General features: G+C 36.7%; 1 protein-coding gene across 9 annotated transcripts in view; it reads left to right on the forward strand.

The window, feature by feature from the left end:
- Window positions 1-23,173, forward strand: part of LOC111866994 (potassium/sodium hyperpolarization-activated cyclic nucleotide-gated channel 2) — a 319,261-nt gene extending 296,088 nt beyond the window's left edge. For 5 of the 9 annotated variants that reach the window (XM_033752499.1, XM_023856406.2, XM_023856408.2 and 2 more), the window contains 6 exons: window positions 5,739-5,888; window positions 7,725-7,943; window positions 9,761-9,907; window positions 11,184-11,301; window positions 11,719-11,995; window positions 14,255-23,173. In XM_033752499.1, coding sequence (XP_033608390.1) covers window positions 5,739-5,888; window positions 7,725-7,943; window positions 9,761-9,907; window positions 11,184-11,301; window positions 11,719-11,995; window positions 14,255-14,594 — 1,251 coding nt within the window. In that variant the 3' untranslated portion in view covers window positions 14,595-23,173. Of the gene's footprint in view, window positions 1-5,738; window positions 5,889-7,724; window positions 7,944-9,760; window positions 9,908-11,183; window positions 11,302-11,718; window positions 11,996-14,230 lie in introns of all 9 variants that reach the window. The other 4 variants (XM_033752497.1, XM_033752500.1, XM_033752501.1 and 1 more) reach the window with 1 other exon arrangement.

Genomic DNA, 23,173 nt, shown 5'->3' on the forward strand with positions numbered 1-23,173 from the left:
ACTCGCATGCAACAATAGTATTGTGTATTCACGTCACCAGATGTATCTGAGACGTCATACCAGCATGTTTCGAGCTATGAACACAGTAATAATTATACACGTATTTAGGAATTTGTGTTCTATCTTTCTGGATGGAATCTGTGGACCCATACAATCTTCTGGACTGAAAGAAATTTTTTTTTCTCCTGAAACGTTTTATTGTATTTATTGTATTTCAGAGCTGAAAAGATGTCTAACGTATCTGAATTATATGGATAATAATTATGCTTCTCAGTGTGCACTTTTACCTGTATTATTTCCCATGCTTTGCATGTATATTCTGACATCAGTTGTGAACCCCATTGATAAATAGCAACATTTTGCCTTTAGAGATATGTATAACGAGATTTCCATGAAATCTCTCAAAACAATAATGTTTAATATTTACAGTATCACTTGCAACAACTACTTAGGTTATGCAATGTTGAATGAGACACATAAAGGTGATTATAAACTATGGTTCGAAAAGGAGAAGACAGCCACAGAGAAACTAATGAAATCACAGAAATCCTTACAGTATACTTCCTCTGACTGTGATACAATCCAGGATGCTAACAGATGTAAATCAGATGTTTTTCCACTGATGTGATGAGCTGTTGCTAAAATGTAGGACTGGAAATCAGATGTGATTTTGTAAATTTATAGGCAAAATACACAGATGGACCTAGGATAAATCAGTTTGTATAACACTGGGTTACAGGCTGGATGACCCATGAATCGGGATTTATTTCACAGCAGAAGCAAGACACTTTTTCACCACAGTGTCCATACCAGCTTCTGGGGCCCATTCAGCCTTCTATCCATTGGCAATGAAGGTTGTTTCCCTGAGAGAAAAGCAACTGGGGTTTGAAGCTTATCACTCCCTTCCACCTAGTGCTGAGGTTAAGAATGCATGGAGCTATACCTCTGACCCCCATGCATCATCTTGTCATGGTGCTTAAGTAAGCACAGAAATTACTTCACCCTTACCCCTGATTACCATTTTTCTTCAGTGATATCTGTAGGTCAAATCCATAATAAAAGGTAATGGTAAAATGGTAAATTTGCCCCTGTTGTTAATTAATGACCACACCATGAACATGTATGGGGGAGCAAAGGTATACCTATACACATTCCTAACCTCATTACTAGATTGAGGGAAGTGGTCAGATTCAAGTTCCGTTCACTTTATTCCTGGGGAAAAATACCTTGATATCTAACAGACAGGTGGCTGTGTGGACCCCAGAGGCATTCCAGGTGCTGTGGAGAAGAGAAAATCCTTTTGCCACAACCTGGGATTGAATCCCATATCCTTGGCTGATCAACCCAACATCAGGGCACTATATGACTGACACTTTAGCCCTAATTTACTTAAAAAAATGTGAAGAAATTTTGAAGATTACTGTTATCTTGGATGTTATACCATGGGTACCAGTGTTTCAGAGGTGCCTGCTGTCTCCATCTTCAGGGTTGATACAAAGTGAATTATATTTTAGGACCCATTCATTACCTCACAACTGCAGATTTCTCTGAATGTTCATAATTTGAAATGTCATTAGTATTCAGTACTCATACATAGACTTAACTATCTATTTGCTTATAAGAGACTCTTAGATCATGCAATATGATGCCTAGATTTTGCTCCGTTTGACTTTCTGCCTAGTTTCTGCACTTCTGTGTTCATAATTTATGAAATATTACATGAAGAACTATCACTTAAACTAAGACCATACAATAAGAATTATGCTAAACATGGCTGCCAACTTCATAAATCTCAGTAAAATTTATCACTTTATCTTATGTCTAAAAGATCTCCTACAATATTTCTCTTTAATGTAGTGTAGAGCATCTATATACTGTATGTGCACTTTGTGTGAGAAGAGCGTTGTAGACATTTTATAACTGCTACCTCATGGCACTGATCGCTTGTACTCAAACCTTGATGGTGACTGATGCAAACTGCATTGAATTGGATAACCTATGATCAGATATTGGATTAATACCAGTATAATGTTGAGTTGCCCAATTTCACAAAATCAGCAATATTAGTGGTTTTCTGAACATTTATCATCTGATCTAGAAGAACTAATTACTTCTTAGTTCAAATAGACTCTGAATGGCCATGATTGGACTATCTGTCACCTGACAGCTAACTTATGTCAATGTATGTGATATGGAGGGTGAAGGACCTTATAAGGTTCATGTGATTTTATTCCTTTCACAAGTTGAATCTTTTTATCACTTTGACTGAAGAACAAAATCTGAAAATCATCCCCATATTCACCCCAATGAGAACCTCAGATATCACAATGATTAGAGTATTCATAAACACACTACTGAACATAATATTTGGAGCTAACATATATGGGGTGAAAGGAGGATGGACTAACTGTTGTACAGTGAGGAACTTCATGGAATCTGCTGCATGCCTTGTTTTAATGAGACAGCTCAGATAAGCTAGACATTAGGAAACAAGAGACAGATTGATAATTTTGGTTTGAAAACCTAACAGAAATTGAGAACTTAAAAGGATCAACATATGTGCAAGAAGAGATAATATTAAAATAGGTGTTCAGATGTAAGTTCTGATGACATGAACCAGGTTTCGCTAGCTCATAATAGGATTTAATGATGGTCATCTCTGATGACAATATTAAAGAACTTCAGTTTCGGTGGATACCTGTGTTCCTGACAGATGAATAAGTATCAATCCTTTACAGGGTGAAGCAGGTGTAAACAATGTTTTAAAAACAGGTTCTTACCCCCAAGAAAACACATTACACCTCTGTTATAACTATCAGTGAGTTATTGTTCAGAGAAACATTGCTGTCTCTTATGAGGACCAATTGAACCACGTAAATAAAGATTTGAGGCTTTCACGGCGGTGACTATGAAGAAAGCAGTCTTCTGGGCTTTGGCGCCGTGTATATGTGGTGTTAACCGACGTTTCGGAGGAACGTATCGCCCCCATCTTCAGGGTTGAAGAAAAAGTATAGGTAAATCTGCAAGCGACAACACCGTGAGACACGGTAACNGTTACTTAACATTAAAATATGCGGTACACATAGTTACCATTGTTGTATATTCAATTAAGATTCTAGCAGGAAATGATTGTTTTCTGTTAACTGTAAGAGTCAGAGATTGAGAGGAGCTGTGGAGTTTTGCTGGCGGAAAATATACAGTTTTCTTTTGGCTGCACTAAGAATTTAAAATAACAGTGTTTTATATTTGCCAAATGCCCCCTCAAGTTTGTGAGGACTCAACTGCTACTATTCTTATGTACTCTTTTGTAATTAGAGGTACAATCCATACCATCCTATCTCCATGCCAAACTGCCACTTTAGAAGTTACCTGCCCTTACACACTCTGTCAGACTTTCTACTAAAATTGACATATTTTAGTATATTTTAGATTCTTTTATCACTACAAATGTTTTGTATGCATGCAGTGAAACTCCATTATAATGATGCTGTTTAGTATGAAATTTGCATTATAATTTCAATGATTTACATTTACATTTATTTTCACTTCATGGATCCAATCATCTCCCCATAGGGCTGGATATTTCAAATTCATGATGACTACACATCATTCGTCCTTTGTCCAATGAAATATATAATCAGGCCTCTCACAGATGGCTCAAGTTGTCAGGACAACACACATGGGTCGTGGAAAAACCAATGTCAAATTCACGCCTTGACGTTCCACACAAACTGGAAAGCCGTATCATTAAAACAGTTACATTATAAAATATTAAAATTCATAACAGAAACAGACATCATACATACTACTACACTTACAACAAGCAAGTCTCAACAATATATAATTCATGCACACAGACCATTTATTAACTCTCAACTTTTGAGCCCCTTGCATGCTCAACAAACTCATCAATTGAGTAAAATGTGTTACTTTGCAAATAATTTCGTAAAACAATCCTAAATTGCTTTTTATCATTTTTTAATACTGTGATATTTGACGGCAGAGTGTTAAGTAGCTTGACGCCTGAATAATACACCCCTCTGATAGGATGATAAATGTGTTGAAAGTATGTGAAGGTCCCAGTCACATATATAGAGTTACTGGTCTGAAACTTATCCAAATTGTTAACAGCAAATATCATCAATGAGAGCAAATATACACATGGCATTGGCAGTATGTCAAGCTTTTTAAATAAATCTCTACATGTATGAGTTGGGCCCACTTCCATCATCATTCTTATTATTTTCTTTTGTATAACAAAGCCCTTATGACTGTCTGATGTATTTCCCCAATATAACATAACATAACATAGCTACATGGTTTCACAGATCCTTTGTCCGGAAACCGGACTGGATATTGAACTCGTCACAGCCAAACTGACATTGCAATGTGCAACCTGGTCTAGACAATAAAATATATAATAATAATAATAATATAATAAAATATAGTATTCCATATTTCACCAATGAATGATAATATACATAATATACAGATTTAAGACTATTTATATTTAATATATAGGATAATTTTCGCATTAGGAAACCAACTGTGCTCAACTTGTGAAGCAAAAAATCGATATGTCCCTTACAAGTCAGATGATTGTCCAGCTGCAAACCTTGAAATTTTATCGTTTCTACTTCTTTCAGCTTTTTGTTAAAACAATATACATAGAGGGTAGCTCGTAGCTGCTGTTGGGGTGAATTTTATCATTTTTGTTTTATCCAGATTTAACACTAATTGATTATATTGAAACCACGTAAACACGCGATTAAAAACAACAAAGTAAGTTAAGTAAGTACTCAAAATATTTATATGATAAATTCTAATGCAATCAGTTTAAAATAAGATCGTATTGCCTTTTGATATGACTCATTATGATATTTAACCCACAAAGGGGCAAATTCTGCTACAATAGTATTTTAAATTTTGTCTCTCATTTCTAAGAAAACACATTGCCTTTTCTTTAGCAAGATAAGGGTCCAGGGGTAAAGTAGCTCTATATTGTAGTAATCAAGAGAAACTCTTCCTAAACCATCAAACAAATAATATAAAGCTGTTAGGACTTCAGCTTACAATGAAGAAATGTCACCTGTAATGATATTGTAACACAAGTTATTTGCTTATGAAATACATGATGTATGTTTGCATTTTATATATTTAAACTCTGTTACAAAGGTCTCACTGTACAGAAAACCCTGAGCAAAGACTATTTTGTTTCACAGATATATTTTAGTTGAAATCCTATTTTATTCATCTAGTTTGCAATGTTGTTCAGTTGCAATGCAACAGGCCTCATATTCATTCAGATGTTATAAGTAGGATTCAGTAAACCAGATAAAAGTCACAGATTATGTTTCTTGGTCTATTTACTGTTATTCATTGTTGAGGTAAGTGGTAAACATAGTTACCACTGCCCTCTAAAGGATTTTGTTTCAAGTTCTTTTTCACACTGACATAAGGTACAGAGGGCTGATGATCTGTCCCATGTATCTCTTGTGCTATTGTAGTTTACAATTGTACTTAATGACTGTAGTGTTAGGTACACCTGTGTTTGTGTATGTATGTGGAAGTGATTGTTTTGTCCAATTCTGCCCTCTTTCAGAAGCATTCACAGTGTATCAGCATGCTGGTAGCTTCCCACAGACTCCCTACAAGAATACTGAAATCCCTTTCACCAAGTTTTATTCTGAATTTTGGTAAGAATGTCACTGTACTAAGCTGTGGTTATCGTATTGCAGTTCCTCAACATGGCAAGTGTGTTCATGCGGATATTTAATCTAATCTGCATGATGCTACTAATTGGTCACTGGTCTGGATGCCTGCAATTCCTGGTGCCTATGCTCCAGGGGTTCCCACCCAATTCCTGGGTTGCCATCAATGAACTCCAGGTATGTTCACATCTGAATTATATGTTTGTTCTTTTTAACTGGTTTCATTAATCCTGCAGATTCTAAGCACTGAATATTTCAGTCTTATGCAACTATTACTGGTGTCTCAGTTGAACATTTGACCATTGTTAAATTGCCATATCTGAAAACATGTGCTATCTGTCTGCAATTTTATCACAAGCACATAGACAAGACCCATTTGAGAAAATTGGCCCTACATCTGTAATCATTAGGGAGTTTTTATACATCTGACTTTTCACGGCAGGAATTTTATATAATATTTCAGCTTTCAAGAATACTTCACATAGAATACTGGTTTTCTGATGTTTCGATAATCATTCCCATTGCCATCTTCAAGAATAGTGTGTTTGGGGGGTTTCAGAAGCGCTTATAAACATCTGGCATTAGGCGATGTGTGGGAAGAGGAAACATGATTGAATGCATCAAACAGCAGTGTGCTGTCCAATTGCTTTCAGTCACATGGTTGAAGAAAGAGGCGATTGGAAAGCCAACTTCCAACACTTTTGTTTACTACTATGCAGACATTAAAAATATTTCTATCATCTACTGTCCTAAACACAGACTCACAAAGAGACTTTTCATTACCTCTCCTCATGGCCATCAGGTCCAAAAATAATCTTTCACTCACCTTCTTTCAACATATGTCCTATTCATGTTCTCATTTTTACACATGAAAATCTATATAAGTTTAAAATATCTGATAAGTATTTACTGCATGTACTCACAGAACTATAGAGTTATATAAATGCTCATTGTTTCAGATATCTGTTGCACATTTAACAATCAACAGTGAAGTATCAATTCAAAATTCAACTGGACACTTTAACAATTCATATTTCTAGCTATGGCTTCCACAGATAACCCTTCACATGATCCACTCTTACACATTATAGTCTTAAGGGACACTCTGAAATCACAGTTTCACTGTCTGTGCACATAATCCCAACTTCTTTCACAAAGATCAAAATTTCATGCTGACTGAAGGATAGGAACTTTTGACTTTCATTTATTTCTGTCATTTTCTGGTGCTATTCTTAACTACTACCACTGATCCATATTCCTGAATAATACACATAGTCAATAAACTGTGTTCAAATTTATACCTATACAGTAGCTTACAGAGAAATTTGTGGTCAAATTTCAGAAACTGTTTTTCTTGCTAATAGTGGTTACTTACGTTTAAAGCCACCATGTTCTTAAAATGAGACGCACATCATCTTCAGCACACAGTTTCTATTGCCCAGACCATATAAAGAAATCTATATTCGTGAAATAAAGCGGCTCAATTTTCTTTGGAATTTCACTTCTATAAAATTGCATTGAACTATTTTTAATTACTTAAACACACAGTGAAGTCAACTTAAAATAAATACAAAGAAAATACGTACTTCATGTCATAATCTAGTGTAAACGTGTTTCAATACCATGGTCACTATAAATAGTATATATGGGTTGTCATAACAGCCCCAGTGCTTTTCTAATTGGGGCAAGAATAAAGAAAGAAACCGACTGTAACTTGAACCGATTTAAGTAACAAGAAAATTATCAATTTTCCTTTTGTTGTTCTTTCTAAACTGAATGCCCTTTTTTACCACTGTTTTTGATCTCTTGACATTAGGCAGAAGCAGTGGGACAGATGACAGATAGACATGTGGCTATTACATGTATGGAAGTCAGCAGTTATTATAAAATTTCAAATGTTGGGCAGCAGAAGAAGACCTCACACATCTCATAAGAAGTATTTTATCCCTGTCACTTTCTACAGACATATCTTCCAGTTACCCTCATTTATTCAGTGCATTTGACTATTTGCAGGAAGCATTTTGGTTGGAGCAATACTCATGGGCTTTGTTTAAAGCCATGTCACATATGCTGTGTATTGGGTACGGCCGATTTCCACCACAGTCGCTGACGGACATGTGGCTCACCATGCTGTCCATGATCAGTGGTGCCACCTGTTATGCACTCTTTTTGGGGCATGCCACCAACTTAATCCAAAGTTTGGATTCTTCAAGACGGCAGTATCGGGAAAAGGTATGTTATACCTGTAGCTCATTATCACAATATGAAATACTCAAATTTTCTGTAAGTTTCCACTGGAAATGCATGAAATCAGTAATATTTGTCCAGTCTTATTTGTAAGTTCTCTACACGCAAACCTTGAATAAACATTACTGTCCCCTGGGGTGAGACACCATGTAATTTGGCAGCTTGGTTACTCTGAGATATGTATTATTGTTCTTCTGTCACACTGCATAGCATCACATCTCACAAAATCATAATTGTAACATTCACCAACATGAAACCCTTGAATTCTACACACACACATTGACTTCTAGAGTATAAATATGGTCAATTGTGGCATTATTGACGGACTGTGGATTCATACACGTTTAATTAAACATTTGCAACAGGATGCTGAAATACAGAGGTATAAATATGATTCTGAATATCGTCACAATTTAGGGGTGTGACTGTTAAATGGGATTTGGATTGGGTATTTGGATATAATGCAGTTATACACTCAATTCATATTTACAAGTAATACAGTGCTACTGCTTATCTCCGAGCTTTACAGTTCACTGCTGCAAACACTAGTGTCCCCAGTCCATTACGGTGTCCACTATCAATTTCCTGGCAACGGATTTTAACACAGGGACTACAACAGGCTCACTCAGTTGCACACTCCAAATATCTCCATACTACAGCACATGTAAAGTCATCTTTGTACAGCCTAATTCCTTTTTTGCCATATCTTCTCATTCATCTTCGACTGCCACCTCAAGAGACTCCAGAAATTCTATTTCAGCTGTCTGGGTTCCTTGTTATATAGCCTCAGGGCAGACTGAACAGAGAACATCGTTTCCTAACAGTTCCACTACTCTTGTGTATTAACCTCGCCGTTGAATATAAACGGTTTGTATTTCTGTTGTTGCTTTCATGTTCATTTCCATGGGGACCTGTTTACCGAATCGTTTTCTAGCAGTGAATATCTACTCTGGCTCCGCTATTCCGGCTTTCAAGCGTCATGTCACAATATATATTGGGTGTCTCTCACAGATCTCTTTCAATAGTAATGCATCAGACTTCAATTGAAACCGAATAAGAATATTGCCCATGGCGTGGCGTATTCTCTGACTTTCTTCGGTATTCCCAGGAAAATATAGGAGTAGGACATTGAATTATGTTGTGAAGACTTCAGACTACAGTCTTCTGGGATATGTCACTGAATAGTGTGTAGATACGTACCATCATTCTAAAGGAACCTTCATGGTAGAATAGTGATGTAAATGGGGGACAACAGCATCTTCTGAAATGTTTGAAAACTTCTACTAGACTACATGGTGTTACATCCTAGAATATGGGTTCTTCACATTCATTGCCATAAGAACCCAGAATCTCATATAGATTTCACCTCCACTGACAGGAATCAATCATATCAATAGAGGCAGAGATTGTCATGAGAACATAGTACATTCATTTCATATTAACATGGCTGATCGTCCAACAACACATCACTGCAGGCAATAGTAGTTTCCAGGGCCATATTTAAGGGGGAGCAATGTGGGTTATCTTGCTCCAGGGCCTTCATGAAACATAAATAAGGTTCCCTGATTTTCTTGAGGAATTTGCTTCTCTAAAATCATAAAAAGTTAATTTGTATTTGTACTTATTGTAAGAAAGAAGAAAAAGTGCCATAACCTAAATTTGTTGTTGTTACTGAGAGAGGTTGCTACATTTTGATTGGCTCAGAGCCCTCAGTTCCGCCCTGATAATTTTTTGTGTCAATATGTAACTAGCAAAGAAAAAATTATACAGTACCAGTCATAAAAATCGTGAGTGTATTGCAGGTGAAACAAGTGGAGGAATACATGGCCTACAGAAAGCTACCTCGGGAGATGCGCCAGAGGATCACAGAATACTTTGAGCACCGATACCAGGGGAAGTTTTTTGATGAGGAAGTCATCCTGGGTGAGCTTTCTGAGAAGCTTCGTGAGGTGAGATTAATATCAGTCCTTCCTTGTGTAGTCAAGAAGAAATTGTGAATGCCATAACACATTTGAAATTCTGTCACCAGGACTCATATGAAGTCAACATATATTTAATGTCTTACTTCCTGCCTTTCACTAAATCATACTCATTGCATTACTCTACTTCCTAGTCTTACCTCTGTTGTACTATTAATGCATATAATGTTACGGACATAAAACAAGAAAGTTTTTCCCTTATAGAAATTATAAGACATAACAGTAGAATTCACAATATGGACCATAAGATAGCCCTTGTAGAAATGTTGGGTAAATGGTAACATTTTTAAAGATGAAATGCAAAATAATTTCAGCCAGAACTCTTTTAGTATGTAATTATTTGCTAAGAAATTCAGTGATATATATCATATTATGTAGCTGGCGATTGGCTGCTCTGGGTATATGCATCAGTGACAAAAAGAGAAGTCTCACAGGGAGTATGTCAGGACATTCCAGTTCACAATGAAACCGAACATTATTAAAGGACCTTTGCAAGAAGACCTGTGTGTTCTGCCATAAGTCTTACAGTTCTCAAAATAATTAAGCAAGAATGTCTACCTTATGTATACGTGCCTTAATTTTTATAATCAACAGTTGATCGACACATTATGCTACAAGCCAGAAGGTCACGGGTTCAAGTCCCGATGAGGTCATTGGATTATTTTCAATTGACCCAATCCTTCCAGCTGCACCATGGCCCTGGGGTCGACTCGGCCTCTAACAGAAATGAGTACTGGAAATATTCTTTGGCGTAAAGCGCAGCCGGTGTGTAGGGCTGACAACTTTGCCTCCATCTGTGAGCCGATTGTCTAGAAAATGTGGGAACCTCAACATCTCACAACCCTATGGGCCTCCACGGCCTGTTACAGGGATATCTTTACTTTTTACTCTGCAATTGAATTCCACATACATAAGAAGAATACAGAACAATTAACAGCTTTTTCTGAACACACACAAAGATTATCAAAGCAACTTATTCTTTAGTCTGATTAAATAAAATGTCCTCCCACCTGATTTGATAGTTCTGCATGTATTTAAATATACATATGGTTAATTAAACTATAAGTTTATGTATATTTTCTTGAAATTATCTGAATAAATACTTCAAATGTTACCACTATCTCAACATGTACATGAGCATGGATGTTAACATGTCATTTATAATTACTTCTGCACTGTTTGCTTTAGAAACCTTGTTAGAATTTGTCTTACAGTACTTACTTACAGCTATACCTCTCTTCTGCAGGATGTTATAAACTACAACTGTCGTTCCCTTGTAGCATCTGTGCCATTTTTTGCCAATGCTGATACAAATTTTGTATCTGATGTAGTAACTAAACTACGCTATGAAGTCTTCCAGCCAGGTAAGGAGCTTGATACTATTTTTCATAACATTCATGCACTAATATTATTTACAGTAAATGGACCATACAAATTCTGGACTTAATTCTGCTTTTAGTTTCATTATGACTTTGAACTTATTCTTATGCCTGAGACCGTCAACTGTCCATTGTCCCAGCCCCAGATGGCAGCTAACAAAAATCCAGCATTTAGCAGAGGAATGCAAAGTAAAATGAGAAAACCTCCATCAACCTTGTCCGGTTTTGAACCTTGGGTCCAAAAAGCACGTTACCACTAGACCACCAAAGTAGACAGTCCCTTAGTCTAGTTTAATACATGTAATATACTTCGTTAGGTTGCAAGCATGTTTTCAAAACATCTTAAATGTTAGCATGTCTGCACTAGCTACTGTTCAGTGTACCAGCTGTATTGTGTTTCAGGAGACATCATCATCAAAGAAGGTACAATTGGCACTAAGATGTACTTCATTCAAGAAGGAATTGTTGACATTGTAATGGCCAATGGAGAAGTTGCCACAAGTCTCAGTGATGGGTCATACTTCGGTGAAATCTGCCTACTGACAAATGCTCGCCGAGTCGCAAGTGTCCGTGCTGAAACCTATTGCAACCTCTTCTCCCTTTCTGTTGAGCATTTTAACGTGGTATTGGATCAGTACCCTCTTATGCGCCGCACCATGGAGAGTGTTGCAGCTGAAAGGTAACTCTACAGGAACACCTCCAGGACCGCTTAGAGAAATAGATGATAGTTAATAACGGTGATTCGTTTGCAGAATTTTACATCCATATAGTAGAAAGATATTAATTCTTGTCATTGAAAGTTATCATACCATCTGCATCACAGGTATAATAAACACTGAAACATAAACATTAAATTTTTATAAATTCAGCACACTTTAATTTCAGGATTACAGTCCACAGTTTTCTCAGGTGTGACACAATATAATATATATAATATGGTAGAGTGTCCTGCAAAATGTTGATACTTAATTAGTCTTTGCTTTTATAATCCTCTAAGAATCTTGGCCTCAATATCACAGATGTCACTTCTGACACCAAAATGTCACATGTAGGGTGGCAGGTGTGATGAAAATAACGGGTTCTAGTTCAGATGATTGGATTTATTGCACTTCTGTTACAAGTTCTCTTAAATACAATTAATACAGCACTATCGCTGATTTACACACCCCCCAGTACACCGTTGCACACGCACTGGGATGCTCCGTCTTCAGTAGTCATCTCCTGACAGTGGACCTCAACACAGGAACTAGCACTTAAAAACACTATGAAGTCTTCTTGCCATTTCTTCTTCAGTCACCATGGAACCTTGAAACTCAACTAAAAACTATCCTGAACTCTGAATTCAAGTCTCTTATAAGTACTCTGCACAGATTCCACAGAAAGCACAGCATGTATTGTTGACGACATCACCGCGTTGCATAGCATGGTTCGATATGAGGAAATTTGTTTACCGAGCCATTGTTTAGAAACAGATTGCATAACCCTGTTGTTCTATTATTGTGTGCATATAGCAAGGGCTGTTTATGTGGCTCAATAGTTCTTGCATGTATTAGTTGCCTTTTCTGGTCACCTATCTACATTTAGTTCTTGTGAATCATTTTTTTTCTAAAACTTACATCCAGTTCAATCTAGACTTTCCCACTTTTCTTCTGCATTCTGGTTTAAAACGCTCGTCTCACTCTACAAAATTACACATCATGTGTCAGAAGTGTGTAATCTTGATTCTCACCACTGTGAGAACATTGGACCTCACATTTTAATTTATGAAGAAATTTTCAACATTTTCATCATCGACGTTTTGAAACTTATCTTGTGCTCTAGGACGTGAGGTCTCCACAGCAGTGGTTATAAAGAGTTCTATTTCTGGGATATACGTAACGCCATGTTGTCTTTTGAAACGCAACCAATATTTTGGAGGAATGTCAATTGACTTTCAAAGGACTACATAGCGTTGTATCATAGAATATAGAACTCTCTTCCTTTTATCATCCAAACGGTAGTGTCGTTGGCAAGACTTCATGAAACAAAGAGAAACTCATACATATACGTGTATATGGTTGTCCCCTTCCTACAGAAACAGCCAACTTTCAAAACGTGTGTTGAAAGAAGGCGATTGACTGGATGTGTCTGAAAGCTCAGTGTACTCTCAGTACAAAGCCCATTGAAATTTTAACGAGAACTTGTTAAAATAAAGTCGGTATAGTGACGGGCTATTGGCTGGAGGCCCAGGTTCGATTACCGGCAGTTCAAGATTTTTCTCTTCTCCACAGCATCCAGACTGGCTCTGGGACAAACCCAGCCTCCTGTCCAAGAGGTATCAGGGGCTATTTCCCTGGGGGTAAAGTGGCAGAGACATGAAGCTGACCACTCACCTCCACCTAGTGCCAAGGTCAAGAATGATGGAGCTATACCTCCATTCTCCCATATGTCTTCATGGCATAGTGCCTAAAACACAGGGACAACTTTACCTTACTTTTTAAAAACAAGTTTTCACAAATACATAATCTCAGTAACATTCAAGGTTCTATAAAACAGCTAAATTCATGCCACAGTACTAAAGTTGTTAGAATGGCGGCATGAACTGAACGGTGCTGTATCATTTCGTTCTCTTTGTCCATTTTCTTTTTTCCTTTACATTTTCTTCGTGCATTACTGTACTCGTTTCACTGAGAACTGCATCACCACAGTTTCACCATTTCCTTGAGTAGGCTAACACTAAGTTTTGCAACCCAGAATCCTTGTCAGCATTGTCCAAATGGTCATATAGTTGCAGAGTAGATCTTGGTAAAATCTTGGGACAATTTGACAAGATTCAGCAGGATCGTATGAATTCATGGGAATCTTGCCAAATGTCACGCACGAAGTTGCGTGTCTGTCCTGGATCTTCCAAGATCCAGCTAAGACTTCTCAGTAGGATCGCTTGTTGGTACTGTTCCAGACTGAACAAAATCGGGAAGAACCCGAACCTTGTGTCCCACCGTGAAGAGGACATGGGAAGCGAGAGTAAGACCATCAACGCTGTGGTCAACGCTCTGGCTGAACAGGCAGAACAGGTGAACACATCTGAAGAATCCATGGGTAATCAGTCTAGTGACAAGAGCATCCATGAGTTGGGACGTAACCTGCACGAGCTTGGCAAAACACTGCACAGGCTAAACCTGCCGAGGCCCAAGTCAGAGAACAACTTCGCATCTCAGGAGCAGCTGCCGATGAATCGCACCAGCCGGCCCATGTTCCACAAGTCAGATACATTTCACAAGGACACCGCTTTCCAATGACACCATTGAATAGTGTATGTTGTTGTTATTGTTTCTGCTGCCGCCATGACCACACTGCGGTGAGAGACATCACAAACTTTTGGTAAACCGATTTTGTATACAAATAACATAATATGATGAAGTCCACATTTTTTTATGCTAAACCGTGATCAGAAGTTGTTGGATCTCGTGTGTGTCCTCTGCTTGTACTGGATGAAGAGCACATACGTTATTGTTGCAGTGCTCAGCACATTGTTTTGTTGATAGTGAGAGCAATTGACTCACATCTGTGAGGAAGCTAGAATTGTGCAATATTAGAATACAAAATAATATAGCTTTAAAATAGGGTGCTCAATAAAAATAGGGAGCTGCATTTTTACACCCAGTCTGCGTCACAGTATGTATGGTGTAATATGATATTTTATTAGGTTACACATCTAGATACTTAAATAGGCCTAAATGTAAAATAATATATCTATACAATATAAATGGCAGGACCATTATCTATGTATAGTATACAGAGTCATGTTGAGAAGGTTCTATATTTGTTCATAGCTATTTTCAAACAGGCGAACATTTATTATAAAATTATGAAGTGGCTTTTTCATACAATGGTTACCTTTGAGCTCTGCTAATGTGATTATAATGACACAGGAACTTTTTCTTATTACTGTTGTCTTTTGGATATTCTCTATTTAGTTGTTCCTCTTCATTGTTGTAAGCAAATCTGACGACTGACTTGTTCACCTTACGTTTACTTATGTAGAGGCTGTCGTATCTTAGAGGCAGTTCTTGATTGCATTATCACACTCATTTCTACAGTGCAATGATGATTAGTTTTGATAGATTCCTCCCAGGTTGGACGAGACAGAAGGTAGACGTCATGTATCTTTCTAGAATACCGACAACATGTCCTTCTCAGTAAAGTGATGTTTATGTTGGAACAGATTCAAATGTAGTGCTGACATTTTTTTTTTTACCAAAAGTGCTCATCGTTGTTTTAATATAAGCAAATGATTTATGGAGAGTGACATGGTCATCCGGGGCACTGACTGAAGAGCGGAAACTACTCCTCATAGAAAGAACTTTTAGCTGTGATCCAATTTAGAGCTGCTGGAATATTCTCCCCCACAAACTCTCCACTGCTCCTTCATTTCTTTGAAGATGTGTTATTGCCATTATTTTTATATTTCCTGTTGAGTTGCAGCAAAGTAAAAGTCAGATTCAGAAGTTAATACTCCTGAATTCTATATTCTACAATGTCCATGCTGCTTCTTCATGATAACTAGGCACTAAGGAATTGCTACACAGTTTGTATCTTGGACACAAGCCAACATAAAAGGTCTTAAATGCTAAATGTTACTTTATTTTCAGTTGAAATTGTATATTTTTGATTACAAGATGCTGAACTAGAGCTGTGACTTATACAATGAACAAAAAAGAAGTAACTTTAAAGCAAAACAGATAATGGGCTAAAAGCTAGATTCTTAACCCTTTGACTGTTACCCTATGCTATAAAACCATATGCAATCACACAGAAAATCCTAATTCATCACATTATCTTCAAGCAACCACAGGTGAAGGCATTGTGAAAGCCTGTTCTGTTATCCAACATTTGATATATTAAACTTGATGCCATCTGTTAACAGAAACATTGTTTCTTTGGCTCTAGCAGTTTTAATATAAGTGGGCCAAACTTATCTGGTAACTGGTTCATTGCACACAAAGGGTTAAGAATAAAATATTTACCAGGGTAGATTTAATGCAAGAAGAAGCCTATATTGCCAGCTGGGAAATAATTTATATCCAAATTCTGAAGTCCTCAACCAAAATTTGCCAATTCTAAGTAATCGTAATAGATTATATACATTCTAGTCCTTAGGGTTTCAGAGCTTGAGCTTAAATATTGGGCTTCTGCTTTCAGGACTAATCATGAAACCCAAAGCCAGAACTTACTTACAGATTGGCAAATTATGTAGGATAAAATTGTATGGCTTGGTATGTTATCAGATATTACCCATCAAAACATTATGAATCATAATTTCTGCTTAGAAACTGCACCACTCACTTCAATTGCCATTCAAAATATAGTATGTATATATATATAAAACATTAACGGTGAACACATTCCTGTTGTTGAAATCAGAAATAACACACTGCCTTTATATCACTTTTCAAATATATTAGTTTTGCTTGTAGAAGATCAAGAATTTAATTTAATTAATTTTATTCGTGTTTTTTTGTTGATTTGGTTACAGTGCCATACTCTTGCCATAACCAATTACCAACATGAGAAAAATACAAGTAGCATATTTGAAATACGGTATTGCTAAGATACAGTATTAACTTTAATTACAACCATGATCACCTGAGATGCAGTGTCTTGTAGTTTGATTGGTACCAATGTCTCCAGAGGATCCTTCTCCCTTCAGTTTCAGCATTTACCTCCACCTGTAGGTAACCCTGAAGATGGAGACAGAATATTCCTATGAACCATGGTACCTATCCATCAAACAATATGGCATTGAATGTCAGAGCACCAAAATCTTTATATATACTACCATGAGAACCTCAAATCTCACACAGCATTAACATGAATAATTGAAACCAGGCACCTCCCAAAGGCAAGTGTAAAAGCATTGCCACTATACCAGCTTGCTCAGTTTTATAATACTTGATGATGAATGTGTGAGGAAGAGAGATATAGATCTGTGATTCCCTAGATCATTCTGGGAGACTATTTACAAAGAGTGTATAACATATGCTTGGCCAATAATGGAGAATAATATTTAATATGTAAATACTGCTCCACAAGATTCCTTTTTCTTCTGTTGAATGATGTCATGAGATTAGCTACCACCTTCTTGAAGGGCAAAAAATATTAAGATATATGTAGGGCACCCAGCACTGTGGAACAGAACAAGTGGATACAATATCACAATGGATACATCCAGGACTGACCCCAGTCATTAACAGACCTTGGCAGTATACAATGAAGGATGTGTACTTATTGGGCAAGGAGGTATTGTTATTCTGTAAGTTAAAACTATAATAATTTGAACATCACTGTAGATGGAATTATCATACATTCTTTTCTAAATGTTAAAATTAACTACTTAATTGTCAGAGAAGGAATTTCTTAACTTCAGGACTACCAACATAATGTGGCTGGTTTCTGACAGTGTTTCCTAATGTAGAGCTAAGATATATCAGTCAATATAATAGTTGGCTATGGGCCAGAAAACCGATGGTCTGTCCCTTGCAAGGGGAATCATTTTCCTGCCTTCATATCCACAATGAGCTTGGGGCTCAACCAGCCTCCTATGCAGTGGATATTATGGGGCTTTTTCTGTGGAGATGACAGTGCTGTTTGCAGCCATCTAAAGTTGAGGTTAAGAATGCATAGAACTTAACCCCCACTCCTTCGAAATCCTCACATTTCAGAAATATCTATATTTCACTTATGCTTGCAGCAACTGCAAATTGACCCTTCACAAAACATTATTCCACGCCCTACATGCCTACTCCATCTTGTAATCAAGAAAATACAGATTATAAAAAGAATGTTTGAAATAATTTATGTTTCAAGTTCTGTAACAAAGAGACTAAACAGTAACAAAATTTATATAAGTGACTTCTATTCATCATGGAAAATGTAAGACTAAAAATGTCTTGAGTCTAAAGGTTTGTGACATAGATGTGTTATTGAAGTGATATATGAACTGGGCATCTCTGTTTTCCCATTTGGATTAAAGAAAGATTGTTTTAGATGCTGGCTATGCGTGTATTATTAGATTAAATATGACCTAAGACCAGGGATAAGTCCATCTAATTGACCCAACCTGATGATGAAAGTATACCGAGCTTCCAAAACTTTGTGTTTCTTTAACAGACTTCACTGGGTGGAAATGGCTCTTCAGAACAAGTCAGGTGTTCCATTTCAGAGATAAATAGACACTCAGAATGAGTAGAAAAGCCCATGGAATGACCTATACATATTAAAAGGAAATTATTACATGGAACACTCATGATTATTCCTTTGTTGTTGGGAGTGGCAGTTATAGTGTCTTATGGCAATGGAAATAGCTTCCTCAAAATTAAGCATTGTTAAACTGTGCAGAGCATATGTACCTGCATGTACCTTCATTTCCAGCCTTATGAAAGGTAATAAGGGAAAATGTCCAGTTCATGTTTCACTTTAAAAGTTCATCCTTGGACACGTGACTGTTCATTGTTCCACTCCATTGATTAAATACTATTTGCAGCACAAAGACAGAAGTATAGAAGAACTGCACATCACAAAATAAAATAAGAAACAAAATAAAACAATCATTAAAATAAACTAAGAGCAGGGGGGGGCAGATATTAAAAAACTGTGTGGGCACAGGGTAACTTTTATGGGGAGTTCATACATTGTTAAAAAAAATACTCTATATTGTTTCATAATGTTATCTGGTGGATGGTTAAATATTTATTATCCTAACATTTATTAGACTGTTAATCAAGTTTGAAATGATTAATTGTTCAGGGATGAGCTGATTGGAGCGCTGCTATCAGTCTATGCTGATTGGAAGTTAAATCACAGTGTGATCTTTCCACAGATAACTGAGCAAATTCTTAAGATGTTTGTTGTTAATTCAGACACCTGTAAATTCTAGCAGTATACAAACTGTGTACTTTGAAATCTTGAAACTAATATCATAATTTTAATAAAGCTTAATGACTTTCTAAATATCATAGTAAATAAAATAATTGTATCCAGGGAACTCAGTTCTGCATCTCCTGCAGTGTAGACATGTGGGATGATTTCTCAACATCTGCAATTTCTTACTGCTCATGTACGGCCTTTACATCTAATTTCTTTTGCATTAGCCACACAGATCCCTTCCTAATAGAACCTCTACAAGCCTCTTTTTCCATAAGCATTTGTAACATGCTACTTTTTGTGGTGCGTCTCAGTGAACCATTCATCATTCGTATGGCTGTGTGGAAACAGCTCATTTAAGTGAATGGTTCAATAAGACAAACAAAAAACGCTAAAGCTAAAGCTAAAGAGCAACCTTAATAATGGACATCCACTGTATAGAATTATGCTGTTATATAACAAATCAGACAGCCATCTAAATAGAAATGTGTGATTATGAAGGAATTTTGAGAATGGGCTGCCGAGGAGAATATTTTCACTCAAGAGGATTGAAGAGAAATCAGGAGAAAATTGCATAAAGAAGAGCTTGCAAATTTATACTCCTCTTAGAACATTATTGGCTTGACCAAAGTAAGATGGATAGTATGACTGAGGCATGAAGCATGTATAAGAGAGAAAATCAATTCTTACTAAGTCTTTATAGGAAAACCTGAAGAAAAGAGGCCACTTGGATGACATAAGCATGGATAAAATGATAGTATTAAAATGGATCTTAGAGGTGTGGACTGAATTGTTTGCCTCAGGACAGGGACCAATAGTGGGCTCTTTTTAGTTCCATAAAATGGTGAGAATTTCTTCACAAGAGGCGCACCTATTAGCTGCTCATAAAGGACCCTGCTCCATGGTATTGGTTGGTTATTTAATATATATAACACCTGTATACAAATTATATACAAGTACATCTTTATATATCCATTAGCCCAGCATGTTCTGTTGGTGGGAACATTATCAAGGACCTTTGTTCACAACTGTTAAATCTATTACATGATTCAAAGTACGTATGTGTTGAAATGTAAATATTACAATATGATTATTAGCGCATATAGGAACCCAGCATCCCACATAAAGGCATGAAAGAGATATTGCAGTTTGTGAGATCTTTTCCCATTGCACTGTTTGGATATGCACTGATCTAATGCACAGAAGACAGATGTTTGAGTCCTCTCTGGATAACATCACTGTATCAGTATTATAACATTAATTTCCTGAAGAGATTGTGTCATATAGCAGGCTGTTGGACATCCGCTTCTTACTGTGCAGAACCTAATTCAATCTCACTGCAGTCATTGTGAGATCGATGGTAGACAAAGTGACAATGGAGCAGGTTTTCCTATAAGCCCCTCAAATTTTTACTGTCATTTGTTTTTCTGCCTGTGTTCTATATTTACAAATGAATACACTTGAAGTGTGTAATAAGACAACCAGCCATGAAGTGCCATAGTCGTCAGGATCAGGGCAGGAAGAAGAACGCAGATGTACCAGGCAGCTTCTTCAGGTGACATATGTTGCAATCCTTTTTTGATTTTATTTAAATGAAGATTTCTGTTGATCTTCTTTTTTTCATATCATGACCCTCAGCTGGCAGTCATGTAAGGCTCATTTTCTATGAGTGTTTGTAGCATGTCTTAGTGAACCACTGGTTTAAATGGCGGTGTTTCCAGCTACCACATAACCAATGATTTTCTAGGATGTGCCACAAAATCAAAATGCCATAAACTCTCATGTAAATGGATCATAAACATTTTGTGCAACAATATAAATGTAAATGTGAACTGTAAGCGCTGGTATTGTTGTATAATATTGTAAACATAAGCTGGCAGTAACGTCATGATTACAGTGACCAGATGACACCCTATTTTTATCGTTGTTTCTTTTACTCTTTTTTTTTTTAAGAATTATGACACAAATGGTGGTTTCCATCACAGTGTATGTGAATTTCATATTATTGTGATGGATTTTTGAGAAAGTTGAACATCCTTTAATTTGGAACTCTCATTGCCTAGAGCAGCACTTCTGCTTGTGCCTGCCCTGCCCTTCCCAGGGCATCTGTGTCATTTCGATAAACTCAGAGTTAGAAAGTATGGGTTTCTAAATAGTACATGGCATTTGTACAGAGCAAAAAAGCACAATATGGCAGATTTATCACAGACTGAATATGTTGCACCTGAGAGAGAAGAATTTCACTTAATCTTGTTCATCCCCTTTTGAAAGAATGAAGTTGATATTTAGAGACTTTTAGAAATAGAACAAAAGATTTTATAAACACTGAGTGTTGACTTTATATAGATGCAGCATCTTTAGTGTCGAACACATTTACTGCCAAGCCCTATACTGAAATTTTACACAACAAGTTACATTTACAATTTCTCTGCATTTAAATGACATCTGTAGGAGAAAATGATGTTCACATACACAGAGACAACGAATCATCTCTTGATGGGATCAAAATTGGTGCACGATAAACTTCAACTTGTTAGGTGGAAGAATCGGCAGTGAATATGTTAATTTCAACCCTTTGGTCTATTTTATCTGGCACTACTACAGAATTTGTGTTTTATATCAGAGATGCAGCAGCATATTTTTTTTGAAGGAACTGTCTTAACAATTTTGATCTGGTAGTGAATATGCATCTGAAATTTTCTGTATTAGAGCCTTGTCATTAGACTGTCAGGGTGCAATATACCTGACTGCTAATGTGATGAGTCTGTGAAAGTCGATTCTCACCAGAGAATGTCTTCATACCTAATCTCAGGGCACTCTGATAGAAATCTGATGGCCCATGCTAAATCTCTGGCCAAGGTACCAAGTTTTCACTAATACATAATGGTAGGAAGGTTTTTAAAATATGCGTGTGAGAAAGAATGGTTTATATAAAAAGAAATAACTGGTTGTAACTTTTATGTGATTTAATACTGCCAATTAAGTAAAGACATACTGGATTTCAGGTTCTCAAATTGGTGATTATGAAGAATGCTGTCATGTAGGTTGTAACACTGTGCTCTTTCAAAAAAGGCCTGACATATTTTAGGAACATACTGCCTCCATTTTCAGGGCTGAAGAGTAATTCAAGCAAGAAATGAGGAAGAAAAATGTGGCAAGCAGAACTTAATTTTAAACCCTGAACGTGGGTGTGATATGCTCCTCTGAAATGTCAGGCTTTTTTATGAAGTACATGACATTAATACCCAGAAGGCCATACTCTTTAATCAAAGATATGTTTATAGTCAAAATTAGTACACATAATACTGCATTGAGGTATCGTGTTAATTAAACTGCAGTTTCTGCTGTTTCTAATACATAAACAGTTATCAGATATCTTGAAATTAACTATGAGGCCATTCTGTTATATTACTGAAAATACAAGGTTCCGGTTTCCTTAATCTCTCTTCCCCCATCCCCAAGAAACTGCAGGAATCTAACTTTACACAAATGCACCATTCATTCCTCTGGAGAGAAAGAATTTGCAATAGGAATACAGAACTGGTGTAATTGTGATGGTCTGATTACGGATCTGACCTTTCATCTCTGTCACCTACACTGAGAACTTCTTCCTCTCTGACCCTGTATGTGTTCTTCATGGCATGGTGCTTTAATATAAAGGTTAGGGTAATAAGGACATTTTAATGCCTGAGTGGGCAATAATCAGTCATTGATATTTTAGTTAATAGTGAAGAGCCTCTACAGAATGAATATGGTAAAATGCTGATTGCTCTGGCAACATATAATGCACTGAAGAAAACACATTTTTCACACATAAAGATTTCCATAAATATACCTGGGCCAATAAGGTCATGAAGGTCTCTGACAGATTATGTACTCTTCAGTAAAGAAACTCTCTTCATTAGTTATTAATATTCATGTATATTGAAGCTGTGACATCAGTTATGAACTCTGT

The sequence above is a fragment of the Cryptotermes secundus genome, unplaced genomic scaffold (assembly GCF_002891405.2).
Source record: "Cryptotermes secundus unplaced genomic scaffold, Csec_1.0 scaffold1383, whole genome shotgun sequence".
NCBI lineage: Eukaryota > Metazoa > Arthropoda > Insecta > Blattodea > Kalotermitidae > Cryptotermes > Cryptotermes secundus.